Raw genomic sequence first — 17,479 nt, 5'->3', positions numbered from 1 at the left:
ACATGCTTCTGTGAGGTTAAAGAGATAAAAATGACATTAAGATAACACGAGACGACAAACTAGTAGGAAATTGATTATTCAAAAATAATATTAAATGATGCTTTAATGAAAATGTAAGAGGTCTGTGTGAGGTAATACAATTGAATCCTATGGCAAGTGTGTGTTTGTGTGTGGCCTACCCGAGTCCCTCGAGGGCTTTCTAAACCACCACGTTTCTCCTTGCGTTTGCTCCTCAGTGAGTTACAAAGAGACACACACTTTAAAAAACGCCGGCACGCATCCGTAAATAGCCTCTTTAGCTGTCGCGTTTCAACCGGATGATGATGGATCAGTTAGGGAAGAAGGTTTTGGCATCCGAGCGGATACATCAGCAGTCAGGAGTAAAACCTGTTGTGTCAGACAAAGATTTCTGCTCTAATCGTCTCTTTAAATCTGTAAAATGTGTCAACGGCCCGCTTGTCTGCTCTTTGAGAATGACCCCGGATCTCGCATTACTCATCCGACCTGACTCCCCATAAATGAGGTCTACTTCCTGTCAGCGGTCGTTCCTCACCAGCTCCTTTTCTCGTTTATGGGCATTTTGCTGTCAGAATCGGGACGGCGTCCACATTTGGACGGCGATAAAAGGCTGCGGAAGGGCACGCAGAGTCGCATGCTGTAGAAGGACGAAAAGCACGAGGGCTGGACTGAGCTGAGGGGAGATAAAGTAAAGCTGGTCCAAACTGCACAGCGGGGGGCCGGGGGGCTTCTGAAGCCAAAACGTACCGAAGACGTTCGGTTCACAAGATGCTGAGGGACGGGGCTGAAAGAGGAGAAATGTCGAAAATGAGAAGATAAAATGAATCTACAAAGCAGATGCGCTGCGTGTATTGAAAATGAAATATCATATGTATAGAAGATTTTTTAAATGAACAGTGGTTTTGACTATAAAAGGTTTTTCTGATCTATGTGACAATAACCAAAGAACACAACCAAAAGAATTCAAACATGAAGTACGAAAGAAACTATACACATTTATAATGTACTATGGGGATATCATGATATACCTTGAAGTGCTGTTTTAGTATTTAAGGTAATTGTTTAGTATACATAAAAGGACTTTTACACAAATTTACCATTGTAAACTATGGTGGCCATAGTTTAACCCTGATATTTGTAAGAAAACACAATTTTATTTTATTTTATTATCTATTTATTTTTATTAATAACATTATCTATAACAACAACAACAACATTTTATTATTTTATTTTATTTTTAAATGTAATAATACATTGAGCATGGGTACTACACTTTAACTTCATTTTCTGAAAGTGTTTGTAGAGGGGTTTCTACAGAACACCTGCAAGGAGCTTTTCTTTAAAACCCACAACACATTTATGAACATGACAAGACTTCAACTTTTTCCCTCTTTACCCCCGTTTTGCATTTTCAACATGACTCTCCCCTGGAGCAGATGGCTGCCTGCTACCAGAAAACAAGCGTTCGAGCTCCATTCACCAGAGTGACATTATTAGGACCCATTTGATTGCCTTCCCGCCAAAGTCCGAGCCAACCCTGTCAGAACGGACACCCCTCATCTCCATCCGTGCTGTCATGCGAAAGCCAAGCCGCACAAAGCTCGCAGGTGGCCGCAAACATTGATTCGGGCAGATTGGCTGCGGATTCTGCGAAACCACTTTGTGTGATTCTGATGTAGAGCAGAGGGCGCAGTGTGTTCGCGTTTTATACAACAAACCGAAGGGGGGGAAATCTCAGTTTTCTCAACCTTGCAGAGAAACACAGAGGGGAAGTGATTTTGGGAAACTGTGATGCGTGCCCGTGTTTTGTTCGAGCAGAATGCTTCGCCGTAATAAAGCAGCAGATGGGTGATGCAACCGTGCAAGCTCATTGACGCTGTGTAGATATTTTTTGACTCTAGTTTAGCGTTTATGGTGTTTCTGTAGGAAATGAGGAGGCCTCCATCATGCGCAATGACCTAAAACCGCTTCGCTTTTTCCTCGCTGCATCTGGTGAAAATGATCGGCACAGTCGTATGTTAATGTTCCCTGTGGCGTCAGGTTTACACGCGCACTCAAATCATGATTAAATCTCAGAACCGTGACGGAGTTACAGCACTAAATGGGCCGCAAATTAAATTGATGCAAAAATAGACATGTGTACTCATGTATCCGCAAAAAGAAATGTTTGTGAAACACAGTCGCGGATGTTTTCTGTCTGTTTGATAGTTCATTTGCTAAGTACATACTAGGTACAGTAGTATAACTAAAACATTTTTTATAATGAAAAAGAAAGTTTGTCAAGAAATCACAACTACTCAGAAACGTAAGTATAGTTTTATAATAAAACGGTTGATTACCATTTGTATGACCAATTTACTAGATATACTATGGTTAAACTATAGTTAATATAGCAAGGCCATGGTAAATGTGGTTGGTTTACTACAAAAAATCATGGTAACTTCTTATTTGGCGTAATCGATGGGATATTCTTAGTAATACTTGTGGTATTAAAGGAATGGTCGCCCCCAAAATAAAAATGATGTCACTATTTATTCCCCTCTTGTCATTTTAAACTTTTATGTGACTCTATATTTTGTGGAAGATATTTTGAGAAATATCTCACTGGTTTTGTGTCCACACAATGGAAGTAAATGCGTGCCATTGTCGTTTGGCTACCGACATTCTTCGACATATCTCCTTTTGTGTCTGAAAGGAGTAATTCACTTCACAATCTGCCCCCATTGACTTTCCATAAAAAAAAAATTTAAATTCATTTTGTATTAAAACCTTGTCTTTAAACATTAATGGTATATTTATGATTAATGAAAATTTAAAGATAATATTTAGGGTAATATTTAGTGTTTAATATTTTATCAAATCATCATATTTCCAACGGAGAAAACCCAGGAATTCATTCAAAATGCATGATTCGCATATTGGCGAAACTCACGGAAGTTTTTCAAAATCCTTAGAAACATTTACTCAACGTCCCATTAACAGCTCTTTTTAACATCATTCTCAAGAAACGTTTCATAACATTCCCATCCCGTCTGCATCGTATTATCAATCCCAGACATATTATACAGATAAAAAGCTTATTTATTAATATACACAGCAAAGAAGAAAACCTCATCCACCCCCCTTGAGAAAACAAAGTCCCTTTTTATTACCTGCTAGACATGATTTCCGCTATCATAATATCCGCTGACCATTACGACGACTCTAGCGCAAGCCTTTTCAAACATCACCCGACTGCAGTCTCTTAACTACCCGCAGGTTCAACGGGTCAGGGAGGAGATTGCCCCGCCGGGCGGCACTTAGCTTGCTAATGCACGCGTTATGGGCCGCGGACGGAGCGAGAGACATTGCATAAGACCCATATAACGGCACTCTCGAGTGTTTCTGGGAATACACAAATCCATTATCTCCCTCCACTTTTATTACAACTAATTAAAATGTAAGGACAATGGAGTCGTTTCGTCTTGCCGGGACCGGCGGCGTCGGCCGAAATGTTCTATTCAATGTTCTATCCTGCGCTAACGCTGTATAGCAAACATCGAAAGACCTCCTTCACCTATTGAATTCATATTCAGCATGCGTTGCTACGGTGTAAGAAATATGACTGTAGGTTAGCATTAAAGTGCCGCCGGGCCAAAAGGACACGGTGAGCTCACTCAGTAATGTACGCGACCCGATGCGCTCGGAGTAAGTCGAATCACGGCTGTTAAGTGTGTCTAAAAGCTGCCCGGTAACTTAATGATGCACAGTATTTCAGGTATGAGAGTTAATGCCTACACTAATTCGTGACGTGAATATCTAGGAGAACCACTGTCAGCAAGATCCAGCGGTCAATGGTCAACTGCGGTTCAACACACACCTGCAAATGCAGGCCTCCCGGTTGCATAAATAGCCCAACGGCGCATTACTTAAATCTGCTTTATGGCCTACATTGGCTCAGGTGCAACGTCTTCTGTGTCTTATATGTAAAATGTAAGTTTTTGCTGCATTGCGCATTTTTTGAGTACGAATCGGGCAACGTAACCTCAATGTGCTAGCTTGTGCCGTTTGCAAATGCGCAGTTCGTGAACTTCCCTGAAGTTAAGAAGGAACGGGTGTGTTAAAAAGCAGAAGAGAGATTTTTTATCTATACTGTAGGTGAGGGCAGTACATATCCTTCATACGGCAGTGTAGCTTTGAACCCCCTCGGTGCAATCACCCCTAGCAACATACAGACGCTTTTCATCAACCCGAAAAAAATACAATGGAAGGCGGCGCAGAGGGCAAAGCCTCATGTGACCCAACATGCGAGTAGTCACAATCCGGTGCTAGAACATCACTGTATTTTTGCCTTACTCTGGTTTATTTAGAAAAACATTAAAACCAAGCAGGGTGGACACAATACTTTCCAAAGCCACAATGATGGCACACAAAATGTGATTACTAACTTTAAATGCTATTAGACTTGTCGCCATTATTACATAATCACCTGTTCGCAATTATGGGAAATGAAAGAAGGAAGAATATATTAAAAAAACCAAATGATGTGTTCAAGTGAAGAATTTAGGCTGTATGTATTGTACAATAATATTCCAATATTCAATATAGCAATAAAAATAACAGGACTAAATATTACATTAACACATAGTAATATTCAGATTGCCTAGGTTCCAAAAACAAGTTTAAATCAAAGTAAAACTAAACCAAAGTTGACCAAAAGGAATAAATATAAAATACTACAATTTTGGCCAAAAAAATCTGAAATGTTAAAAATATTATTTATGTCATTCAGTGTAACTTTTTTATAGTTTTCAATGTCTTTATTTCAGAATTCTACAATGCTCTATAACGCTCTAGAAAACTACTCCAAGCGTTTTTCCTCTGCATCCCAGTTAACAGCCTTTTTAACATCAAAAAACAGCTACTGCTGGAGCAATAAACATTAAAATACCATTTTAACCAAAAATAAAGTGTATGTTTTTTCTCTTAATTTCCCTTACTATTTCAAGTAATATGCAAACAACAAAATTAAATGTAATTACTTAAATACTACATATTTTTACATTAGCAAATAAAAAGTGCATGCGCATCAGGCGTAAACTGTGCTATATACAAACCCCACAATTAAAATGCAATCATTTGCACACCTATTAATCGCTGGAGACATTTGTGCAATGTTGACAGCCCTAATTACGACGCGTCTGAGACAAATTTCCATCTGACAGGGCTGCGAAATGACCCACTTGTGGGAAAATCTGAAACGGGGCTAGCTGACAGTATCGTTCGCTCCCATTTAATTTTGCCGGGATGCAAATGAAGCGAGAGATAAACAACTCCAGGCAATGTCAATACAGTCACGATAAACTCCTAGAAAAAACCTTAGCGTAGACGTCAATGATAACAAAAAACAGCCCAATGCATCTCACAAACAAGGAGATGACAGATTGGTATCGCAGAGAGAGAACGGATGTGATATCTGTTTTTCAGCACCATGGACAGCAGCAGATTTTACTGACAGTTAGAGAAACATATACGTACGGGAAAAGAACAGAATGAAGTGAATTGATAAATAAATAAACAGAAGCCTGAAGCATTTACAGCGGATCACGCTTCAACCGTCATACACAGCTCGACTCTTTCTTGCTGACTGCTGGCTTGGAAATGTTTCCCAAATACGCAACTGTTCATCTCAAGCTTTCGTGTTCAGTTAACCCCTCTTTGCAAAAGTAAAAATACCTGTCATCATTTTTTCACCCTCAAAACAGTATACATTACTTTTTCTTGCACAACAGAAGCTATTTTGGAAAATGTCTCGGTGGTTTTGTGTAAATACAACGGAAGTCGATAGGAGCCAGTGTTGCTTGGTTACTTACGTTCTTCAAAATATCTCTTTTTGTGTTCTGCACAAGTCATACAGGTTTGGAATGACATGAGGTTGAAGAAACAACAAGCCATCAAAAACAAACGCACAGAAAAGCGAACAGACAGGTATATTATCACCCATCTACACAGGCAGCTAACTGACAAAAAACATATCTAGATATTAATACAGTCATTATTATTCAAGAAGAACAAGTCCATATGCTAATAAGAGACTCGATATGCATACTCAAACTCTTCACTTCCTAGCAAATTCAGCTGCCTTTGACCTGAGAGACGTTCCGGCGCCGCGTGAATCGCTCGTGACATAACAAAGGAGAGTGAAGGTCAAGATGCAAAAGAAAAATAAGGACAAAGATCTTTTCTGCTTCTCTTTAGCGCTGCCCGAGGGAATGTATAACAGGTGAACACAAAGCCTATAGCCTAGCATGGTATGGTATGTGAAAGAACACAGTATTATTTAAAGGGACGGTGCCCTAAAATTATAATAATGTCATAACTCTCTTTCCTCACGCTTTGTTCCACCTTGTACGACTTTGAGTCTTATCTGTGCAACACCAAGGAGTTTTGTTTTTTTAAACGGTTCTGTTACTAAAAACTTGCACTTTTAATAAATGAAGAACTTTTTGAAGCTCCAGTCTCCATTCATTATAATTGTGAGGAGCGAGAAAATAGCTTTATCCTGAAAGAAACAAAACACTTTTGTATTCCACAAAAGAAGAGGTCACGCAGAAACGACATGCGAGCGAATAAATAATGACAACTGATACTTTTAGATGAACTGTCTCTTTAAATCTGACTTATGGTCATTATAAAGTTATTTTGAATGAAAGCTTTTTTAAAATACGCGCAAACACAAGAAAGCATTTATGCAGACAGGTTTGCTTTACAGCGAGGTGACAAATTAATTGAGGTCACGATGATGCACTCGCAGGCCATGTGTTTCAAACGCCACAATTATTTTAAAGACGTTTTTACGGCGCCATTACGCGAAAACTCAAAAGCACTGAAAGCCACAGGTGAATCCTCTCACTAAACCGGCCCATAGTTAATACGTTTATAAAAACGAAAAATTACCCATAATTCCCTTCTCAAAGAAAAAAGCGGGCATAATTAGAAAATAATTCATAGCGCAAATTCAATTATCACTCATGGGGCATTGTGGGAAAACTGGCCAACAGTTGTTTGCTTCTGCTATAATTCAGTCAATACTCATCTGCAGATGATGCATCATCCAGGGGTCATCCGCGCGGCACATTTATCATCGATGATAAATCGCTGAAATAAACGAAAATTAATTTCGCCGCTCCTCTAGAGCTCTGCTGCTTCCACTGCTATCAGTGAATCCAGCGCACGGCCACAAGCCGCTGTCTCGTCACAGAGATGTTGCTGCATACCATTCTGTCATCGATTTTCTGTTCCTGCCAGAGTAAACAGCAGATCGATTGTCTGTTATGAATGTGCTATTTATCAGATTAAGCCAAAAGGGAGATTCGGATGATAATATCTATCACTTTTGTCTACTACAGAGACGACAAAATAAATGTATTACTACTTGGACGGTGTGTGTGGTTTTTAACTGGTGGGTCTCGATCCAAAATATGGTCACAGGATAAGAAAGAAAGGTAAAAGCTATGCTTCAATGCATGTCAAATAGGGTTACTAACCATGCGATGAAACAATAGGCCTACCAACTTAGAGACAACATGGTTTGTCCAAAAATAATTCATCCACATTTTATTGGGTTTGTTGGGTAGGGGGCATTTAAAAAGTGACCTTAAAGGGATAGTTTATTCCAAAATGAAAATGATTTCATCAGTAACTCATCATCGTGTCATTTCAAACCTGTATGACTTTCCTTCCTTTGCAGAACATAAGAGAAGATATTTCAATCGATCGACTACGAATTACTTGATTCAATGAATTAAGACAGTGGTAACCTATAGAGGTAAAAGGATGATAATGAGCAGGTCAAATGTCTGATCCCCGGTTAGGAGAAGATACAAAGGGTAACAAATAGAAACCCATCTCAGTTGTACTCCAGAGCGGGGCACTTAACCTCATGTTACTCCAAAGAGCTTTCCCTGCAATTACTGTAGCAATAAAAAGCATCTGCTAAATGGCAAGTTGCCTGCATGTGTTTTTGTGCATTACGGGCTTTCGTTTTATACTCATTTGGTATAATGTAATATTGCTCCAGGTGAAACAAACAACAGTTTAACCGTGTTAGACTGTATCAGTATTCTCACACTGTATTTATGACATACTTAATGTTTGTATTGCGGTCTCGACTTTTAGACAACTCTGTAGGTAAGATCATTCAAACAAAAGCACAGTACATATTTAAAGAAAAAGTCTCAAAATCCGAATTGTGTTGTGTTCTTTCCTTACCCACATGGCGTTCATCATGTTTTAAGACGTCCGAACACAACTAAAGATATTTTAGCCCCTATGAGCGGATGGAACGATGTCTTTAGTACTTTTCCGGACCTTGACAACAATGACGGCATTGGCACCTATGAGGCGGCCTGAAAATCTCTCGGGTGTCACCTAAAATATCTTCATTTGTGTTCCCGAAGACGCTGCAAGGTCTTAAAACATGTTGTATGTAATTTGGGGGAGTAAAAAACAAGTATTTTGAGAAGAGAGATTAACTTTTCCTTTAAGGAGATATGAACTGCAGTGTTTTGGGTGCCCGCCATTGTCTTATTTGCCACTCGCTGTGGTTTCTCAAATAATTTATTCTTATACTTCTCATAACAACATACTGTATCACTTTGTTGTCTGTTTCCGGTATTGATTCATTCATCACGCCCTATATATAATGTGATCAGAGAGGAGAAGCGAAACAGATTCAAGTGCCAAAACTAGACCAAACCCAAACACGACGTCATGATGACGTCACTTATAGGCTAATTCGTGTGTGACATCATCGGCACCACAATCTCTCAAAATTCAGTGGGAAACACCGAATTGACAATATTGTTATTAGTGTGTTAAATGTGTGATAAATGTGATTTATATTCGATGACAGTAAATGTGGTTTTACAATTGAACGGACCTTGTTTAACCCATAATCCAGACACTGACACATTGTATTCTAGGGTCATTCACCCGTTTTTGTTTCTCCAATAACAGTTGAGAGAAAAGTGGGCAAGTCTAATGCGCAGAAAACACAGTAATAAATCACTGTCATCATTTTGCACGTCAGTGACGAGAAGCTCAAAGGCACCGGAAAGGTAATCATTGAGCTAAATGGTTTTTGAAGGCATCTGAATGAACATCACAACACCCAAGAATCCATTTAAGAGAGAACTGGACAATTCGCTTAAGCTGCTCAACGTTAAAGGTGGCTGTGAATTTGCCTGCAAACTCTAGCCTCTCTTTCGCCATCTCTGTTTGACACATAAAATTACAGGTTAACTACACTGTAAAAAACATTTCAGCGATTTCAGCTACCTCGGAATACAACTTGTTGATTCAATATCATTTAAGTTGAATTGACTCTCAAAGATATTTTGATTGAACTTAAAAATGTAATAAAGCCGTTTAACTTACTGTAAGTGTTCAAGTGGGTTTTTTTACAGCGTAAAATACAAGCCTGATCTCACAGGAATTCGTAACTATTTTACGAGTTGGCCAATTTGTACGATGCGAATCATACAAAAACGTACGATTATTCGAAAAAAGCAATACCTCTCCCCTAACCCCGCCTCTAAACCTAATGTCAATGGCACGAAAGCAAATAATACTAAAACGTGCAAATAAGATCGTACGAATTCGAAGTAAAAAGTTACTTTTTTATGAAAATATATTTTTATTACAACTGATTATAAAAAATGATAAATCATTGTTTCAAGCTCATCGTCATGAATTGGTTAAAAAAGCACATATTTTTTAATCAAACAAAGTAGTTCTTGTTATAAAACAATAATAACACGTCCAATTACATTTGTAGATGCTATTTATGCAGAAATGACACATTTGACCTCATTAATGGTTAGAAAAGATATTTCCTGTTTTTCTTTGCTTCTTGAGTCCTGCAAGACGTTCCCGTCCCAAGCACTGTTTTGTCATTTAGCACAAGTGACTGCCGCGGGTGCCGTTGGCAATCTATAACGGAGTCTATTATGTGTTCATAGGATTTATAGCCCCTTGGTTTATAGTCAATAGACTTGTGTCTTTATTGGTCGGGCTGAGTTGTTGTTTTGGCCTCTGCGGTGTTGATAGACTTTCAGCGGGAACGCGCCGTGCCTCATTCGTGGGATTGTCAGGTCATTATAACCTGTTGGATATCTGCTCGTGGCATGAAAACATTTGGAGTCTTTCAAAGGCACATTGCCGTTGTCTTTATCTCCTTAATTTGCATGGTACCCGTTTTGTTCCTCGCTGAATATTGAATCGGCGCATTCGGTTTGTCAATAAATTACACCCAAATAAAGGTTGATATCTGCGCTGTGATCTCCTACGCCGTGCTGATGTGGAGTCAATAAATCAATGTTCATTTTGTGATCTTTCTCATCCAACCACCCAGCAAGCGTCTCTCCCTGAACGTCTTTTGATCCTCGCTGCACCATCGTATAACTCTGAGATCCAGAACAACAAACTTTGAGGTGAACTCCACAACATGTTAAAATGTTCAACATAACCTGATATTTTTAGACAGGGATCACTGTTTTTACCTCGGCTGACATCTGCCAGCATCGCTCTTACTAACAACAAACATACACCAGAGAATATCTTAAGGTAAATATCGAATTGCGAAAGTATGTAATAACATTAAAAAACGTGTTAATAGAGTGACTTACGAAGAGTGCAAACACAGTGGCGCTTTTAAAACATCACCCTGTTGGTTGAAACACCCCAACTTGGGAACTTCTGTGCCAACCGATGGTGCGAGTTTGGGAGCGGATGAAGGTTTAGCAGGAAATGCAATACGCGCGCAAAATCTTGTTTGGAAAAAGATCGAATAACACAGTTGACGTGAAACGAAATTGTCATAATTTACATTTGAAACATTTAGATGAATCCTTACAAAGATCGTTTCAGAACACTGACAGCTTATGGAAATAAAGTTCGAAAAATATATAACGTAACGCAACATAACAATATAAACGTATATTCATATTTTGGCTAATACTAATTTGCTTTAACTTATAAAATAAGTTCAGATTTTAACTTGCAACTTTGAACTGACTTGTTGGTATCTCTTAAAAATGTAAGTCCGCAAAAACATGTGCAGTGCAACTTTAGGCCGACATACAGTAAGTGCAAATAATATTAGACAGAACTCATATTTTGTTCAACTATTACGTTCTCGATTTCTAAACTGTTTAACACGATCAAACAAAGTCCAAAACTGGCATCTGCTTGTGTGTGTACACAGGAGGTCTGACAGAACTGATCTGAATTTTAAAAGACCCCCTGTTGTTCTTCTTCGAGTTAAAAGCGCCACATCTGAGCCTTGCTTTGAGGAACATCGACTCTATAGGTGCTTCATACGAGTTGCGAGCAAGCTGTCTTTCCTTCTAACATCTGCTCTTTATTTCATTGCTTCTGGATTTATGGCATATCTGACAACATTAGAGATCAGACCAGAGAGAGGAGTAAACAAAGGAAAAAATTAGACTTGAGATGGACTACAGTGTGTGAATGCCAACCTGGTCTTACTGGAAAATACTTTTTTTAAATGTTACTTAACAATACAAATATAATAAAAAATTAACTTAGCATAAGCACCGTATATACACAACCAACGGACAAATGGCTTTGAATTTCAATGTATATTATGTGTACTATTTGACTGTGTCATGCAACTGCAAAAAGAAACATTATATTATTAACCAAAGATTTCCCCAGAGACCGGTTTTGGTTTCCCAAGATCAGGCTGCTAAATGCAGATACTGTATGCAAGTAGGACTTTGTGTCCTTCGCCTGTTGTGTCTCTCCCAAAGTGGCCTGCTTCGCTTTCAAAATGTTTCATTTTAGATGCGTCGCGTTCAGCGGAAGACCAGACAGCAACAAACAAATACAGAACGCCTTTCATAGGAATGCGTGACAAATGCATTTAGACGAACACAAACTCGCTCCGCATCCTCCTGTCTCCCTGTCATCTGCCACTAGCCGAAATTGCAAGTCACGGTAAAAACACAAAATTCAAGCACGGCCTGGTGAGACGGCGGAAAGGACTTTGGGGACCCCAAAGTCGTATTGACTCCCATTGTGATGATCTCAGAGTAATAATTGATTTACCAGACAGAGGACAAGTTCCAGAGAGCAGAAAACCACTTATTTTAAGCTGTTGTTATGACAGACTTCTACAAAATGCTTTAAAACTAGTTTGCGTGTTTTGAAGTACAAATACAAGAGAATCCCGAAAAAACAACATATCAAGAATATGACCAGAACTGTTTTGCATTGTAGCGTTCATGCCAAAAACAAACATGCGTACAATGTGTGCAAAACCAATGAGGTACTAAAATTGTTTAGTACTGATATTATACTGTATTGTTTTTGCAGCATCATTTTAATTGTAAAATAAAAAATGCTGCAATTGTCACGAAAAGGTGACTTCTTATAAATAAATAAATAACGTTTCGTGTTTACACACAAAGCCTCAGCAAGTTTGATAGCCACCAAAAGCATGACCATAAATATCAATTAAGCCATAAATACTGTAGCTGCGAAAATCTACTGAAGTGAATAATCCCGTGATGCATGGAGACCCCCGTGAGCACAGTTTAAACTCCTCCAAACAGAGCAAAGATCAAAGACACGCTGAGAGAAAGAGGGAGAAATATTCAATCTCGCTTATGGGCTCCGAATATAACTGCGACCACCTCAGAGCTTCAATAACATTAAAGTTGAATACATTTTTAGTAACGTAATAATTTTTCAAGGCTTTAAAAATGATCAAATACAGTTCTGTATCAAATTTATCGGGATTTGGAAAGATTACCACGACTGAATGATCCAAGATGCTTTATTTTGAAGAATGTTGGCAATCAAACAGCAATGGCCCACATTGACTTCCACTGTATGGACACAAAACCACTTGAATGACATGGTGAATAAATGATGACAGAATAATCTTTACAATAATTTCACTTTACAAGTGCTTGTTTTCGAAGAAAGGACAGCGTGTTCTTGGATGACAACGCTAACGTATTCACGTAATGGTGTTTCTGCTTTTGTGTAACTGGAAGTCAAGCATTACATCCTCACCAAGCGAGCCTCGCGTTCATCTGCACATGTTTCTAACATAAAGTGTTAACTGGAAGTCAAGAATTACATCCTCACCAAGCGAGCCTCATGTTCGCCTGCACAGCTTTCTAACATAAACTGGAAGTCAAGAATTACATCCTCACCAAGCGAGCCTCGCGTTCGTCTGCTCATCTAAAATAAACGATACTATGAATTTATATATGGCCTCTCGAGCAACACAGTCTAATTTCATCACAACAAGTATGAAGCTGACAGATTGTGGAACCAGTGGAGAACAGATCTTTTGACGGTTCTACAACCCAGCACTGCCGATCAGTCGGTTTACACATGATTTTTCTACATGTCTGTCATGACCTGATAGAAGACCCAGGAGGGAGAGAACAACTCGAGATGTAAACATCAGCTGTAGCCTTCAGCAGGCTTATGAACGTGGGGTTTGATGGCAGCTGGAGGCTGAACGAGAGCCGTCAAGAGTTGACAGCTCAATGGAATGACAGAACTGTATAAAGAACCTCGGGATGAAGGACCTCAAGTTCAAGCACTTAGCCCTGCATGACCATGAACAAAACAGAGAGAAATGAAAACAACAATATGACATTTTGAGATGAAACGGTCATTTTTTTTAAACAAAACTGGACAACATCTTTTGGCTTCAACTGATGCCGCCTACAGTTAGGAACATATCAGACCTCGATAAAAATGTTTATTGGCATTAATTATTGGCATGTTTTAAAAACTAGCAACCTAGAAACAACCAACGTGAAATCTGCTTAAAGTCACTCAAAATGCTTCAGAAACCAAATGGCAAAGCTCTGACAAACCAATGTAGCCAGTGCAACACCATAAAAGGACCTTTACAGATCCTTACAAAAATCTTAAAACATAACCACAAATATTCAACTTTTTCTGTCCTCGAGAACATGTGGAAACAACGTGTTCCCGTTTGCAATGAGCACGCCGAGTCGTCACACGGAATTGCAGTCGATTTAAGAGCTGTTTAATAATGCTAAACGGCCCAATCTTGATGAACATTGCTAAAAATAAAACTCTTTCGCATCAATAACGGATTATAAAAACCAGGACGGAACTGTGGTAAATAATGCCACGCTGCAAAGACAGAAATTATCCATCGAAAACACAAAAACATTTTCAAATACGCATCTTATGCCAGCAGAGTCACGGTAACTTAAAGCTTGAAGCAGTGAGAAAAACCATGACTGGCAGCGTCGACAGTTAACAAAGGCCCTTCCCAAGAAAACAGCCTTCGTAACCAACGCTGCCGTCCAGATTGGCATCGCCGACAGGAATTGTTCCCAAATCCTCAATTTATTATGGAAATTCCCACCCTTTTAACCAGAAATTGGTTCCAGGATCAATGTGAGAGATCAAAGCCAAAACCATCACCTAAACCACCTGATTCCATTTATTGCGAATTTGCATTCCTGTCCGCCACGGTAGTCCTAAAAACATGGAAACTGACTGCAGGTACGCTACGAAGACGAGCAATACGAAGGATGCAAAGGTCACACGACCTCCAGGAATGGGACTGTGTAAGAACTGCTGTATGGATGCATCTAATGCAAGCAATGCTGAACATCGCAATCTCCATCTAAAACAAATCTCAGAAATCAAAGTAGTGACTGTTGAGGCATTAATGAAACATTCATCAAAAAATAAAACCAACCGACAAGACATGGAGAGAAATACATTTACCACAATATTATTCAGTCTATACCCTGTTAAGAGTATTCAGAATGCATTACTAAACCCTGTAGGGAGCTGCACTTGAGGTGCTTGTTGATTTGTTCAAGATAACTACATTTGCATCTATCCATCCATATATATATGTATATAATCTAATTGTGGGTTTGGTTGCAAGTGTGAGGAAATCTTGCACCGTAATGCCCTTTAAGGATGAATCATTTCACTTGCATTAACCTGATACACCATTCACAGCCATGCAGTGCATGCAACCCGGTCATTTACAACGACTTAATGCAACACGTCCGCCCTGCGCGCGCGCGCGTAACGTAATGACGCTGCATTTAAAGGCAATCAGAGGAAGTCGAGCCCACCCGGACACTCAATATAAACAGCTTTGTGACAAATGTCAACCGTATGAAGCCCAATAAAAGGTTTTACAGCTTATTTTATGTGAGAATCGTTCGTGTTACACAACTTTACACTTTTCACAAAACTCTATGGACGGGTGCTTTAGGAACCTTTATTTTGTAATCGTATTTAACGCGCAACGACATATTTTAATAAAAAGCACAATTTCACATAAATAATAAATAACGTATCTCGACTACATATATACATTTTCAAAAACTCCATGGACGGTGCTTTAGGAACCTTTATTTTGTAATCGTATTTAACGCGCAATGACATGTTTTAATAAAATGCACAATTAACATATTTCGCATAAATAATGAAAAACGTATCTCGACTACATATATACATTTTCACAAGTTCGTACGTTTAATAATATCTACGTTTAAATCTTTACTTTTGCCTCGATATAACTTATTTGACAGCGATTGATTTCTTTTTGCCTCGCTTCCTTAGCTCAGATGTAAAGAAACGGTCATAAACCAAGCAAAGAAATAATCCATAAACCGCACAAAAATCTACATTCTAAATATAAATCGTACAAATATTTAATTAATATCAGTTTGTCTTACCTTGCTCGGCTCCGGCCACTGTCAGCATTTTCGTCAGAAGTAGTAATCCCGACAGGCTCACAAATGCCAAAATAACCTCGGACATCGTGGCTGGATGTAGTCCCGAGCACGTCCGTTATCCTGATCCGTGTCCGACAGCACCGATGGTGCGCCCGAGTTGGGTCTGACCAAACGCGCCCCGGTCTCACGCACCGCGCAGCGTCGCGCGCTCCTCCCGCAGGTGTGTGTGACTGTAGCCACAGCGGAGACTGCGTGCGCCTCCGTTTCGGGATAACGATGTAGGAGGAGAGAGAGAGAGAGAGAGAGAGAGAGAGAGAGAGAGAGAGAGAGAGAGAGAGAGAGAGAGAGAGAGGAGAGGGGGAGAGGGGGAGAGGGGGAGAGGGGGAGAGAGGAGAGAGAGAGAGAGAGAGAGAGAGAGAGAGAGAGAGAGAGAGAGAGAGAGAGAGAGAGAGAGAGAGAGAGAGGGAGAGGGGGAGAGGGGGAGAGAGAGAGAGAGAGAGATGTGTGGAGAGAGAGAGAGAGAGAGATGTGTGGAGAGAGAGAGAGAGAGAGAGAGAGAGCACATCATCACAACTACGAATTATGTTTAACAGAATAGACAGACGATAGATTAGATAGACAGATAGACATATAGATGGATATTAAATCATAGACAAGCACTCAGAAAGCAATGAATATATTGAAGCACAATGTACTTCCATATTAGGACGAGCAGACGCAAGAGAAATGTGAGCTAATCTAATTCAATGGAATCTAATTCTATAAATCTGATCCAGGACCATGTTTCCGACCGCCACGGTTAATCTGAGTTGTCTGATGCCTTTATGAAAAGGAACAAAGCGTACAAGAAATCTATTCAAACGTATGCATTTTCCAGACACTTCTATCCGAAGCGACTTAAACCTTTGGGTTCGAAGCCCGAATGCAATACTTGCGCAATGCTCTATTGAGCTACAGTAGTTTCTTCTGCTTCGTTATGCTTAAAAGAAAAGAAGGCAGAGTCCTCCGCTTTCTGAAGCAGATGCATTCGTTACATTCGCTTCATAGGGAGCACATAACGATGCAATGTTCTCTCTCTTCAAATTCACTCTTGTCATGTTTGTCCTCAAATCCAAGCAGGTGTCCTTGGCACCATGGAACGTGTGAAACATCCGGTTCTTGCTCGTCGCCGTGCGAAAACATCAGCGATTCGAAAGATTTGGTGTTTCTCAAAGTTTGGAATGACACTAATTTGAAACCCAATGTACAAAATGTGCTTGCCTGTGCGAAACCCTCCCAACGCTGGAGCTTACCTGACAATATCCCTATGAAATCATATGCTGTTCTGGTGCATACGTGTGACCGGGGCCCCCAGGGGCCTCTGCTGCCCCACATGGGGCCCTTTATGAGAGATTGGTTCGGGATAGTTCAAACGAAAATGTCAATTCTGTCATCATTTAGTCCCTCTCACACAAAGGGATATATTTGGAAGAATGTCAGTAACCAAAGAGATCTCATCCCCCGTTGATTGTCATAGTGAGGAAAATAAATACAGACTGCTTACTGACATGCTTCCGTTAATATTCCTTGTGTTTAGCAGAACTATGAAATGAAACGTTTTGGTAGATTCAGGCTTTGCACAATAATATGTTAAACGTTCATCAAGACAATGCATGAAGCTGCTAACTGTATGCAAAACCGGTAAAACAACACCA

At 39.6% G+C, this 17,479-nt stretch overlaps 1 protein-coding gene across 1 annotated transcript in view; it reads right to left on the bottom strand.

The window, feature by feature from the left end:
• lrp1ba (low density lipoprotein receptor-related protein 1Ba) overlaps positions 1 to 15,870 on the bottom strand; it is a gene marked incomplete at its 5' end in the record, with an annotated part of 152,716 nt that extends 136,846 nt beyond the window's left edge. Inside the window, one exon of the mRNA XM_079471794.1 lies at positions 15,786 to 15,870. Coding sequence (XP_079327920.1) covers positions 15,786 to 15,870 — 85 coding nt within the window. The remainder of the gene's footprint in view (positions 1 to 15,785) is intronic.
• Positions 15,871 to 17,479: the final 1,609 nt, after the last annotated feature.

This window comes from Barbatula barbatula (assembly GCF_947034865.1).
Source record: "Barbatula barbatula genome assembly, chromosome: 13".
In the NCBI taxonomy this organism is placed as follows: domain Eukaryota; kingdom Metazoa; phylum Chordata; class Actinopteri; order Cypriniformes; family Nemacheilidae; genus Barbatula; species Barbatula barbatula.
This window is presented reverse-complemented; position numbering and strand designations above follow the sequence as displayed.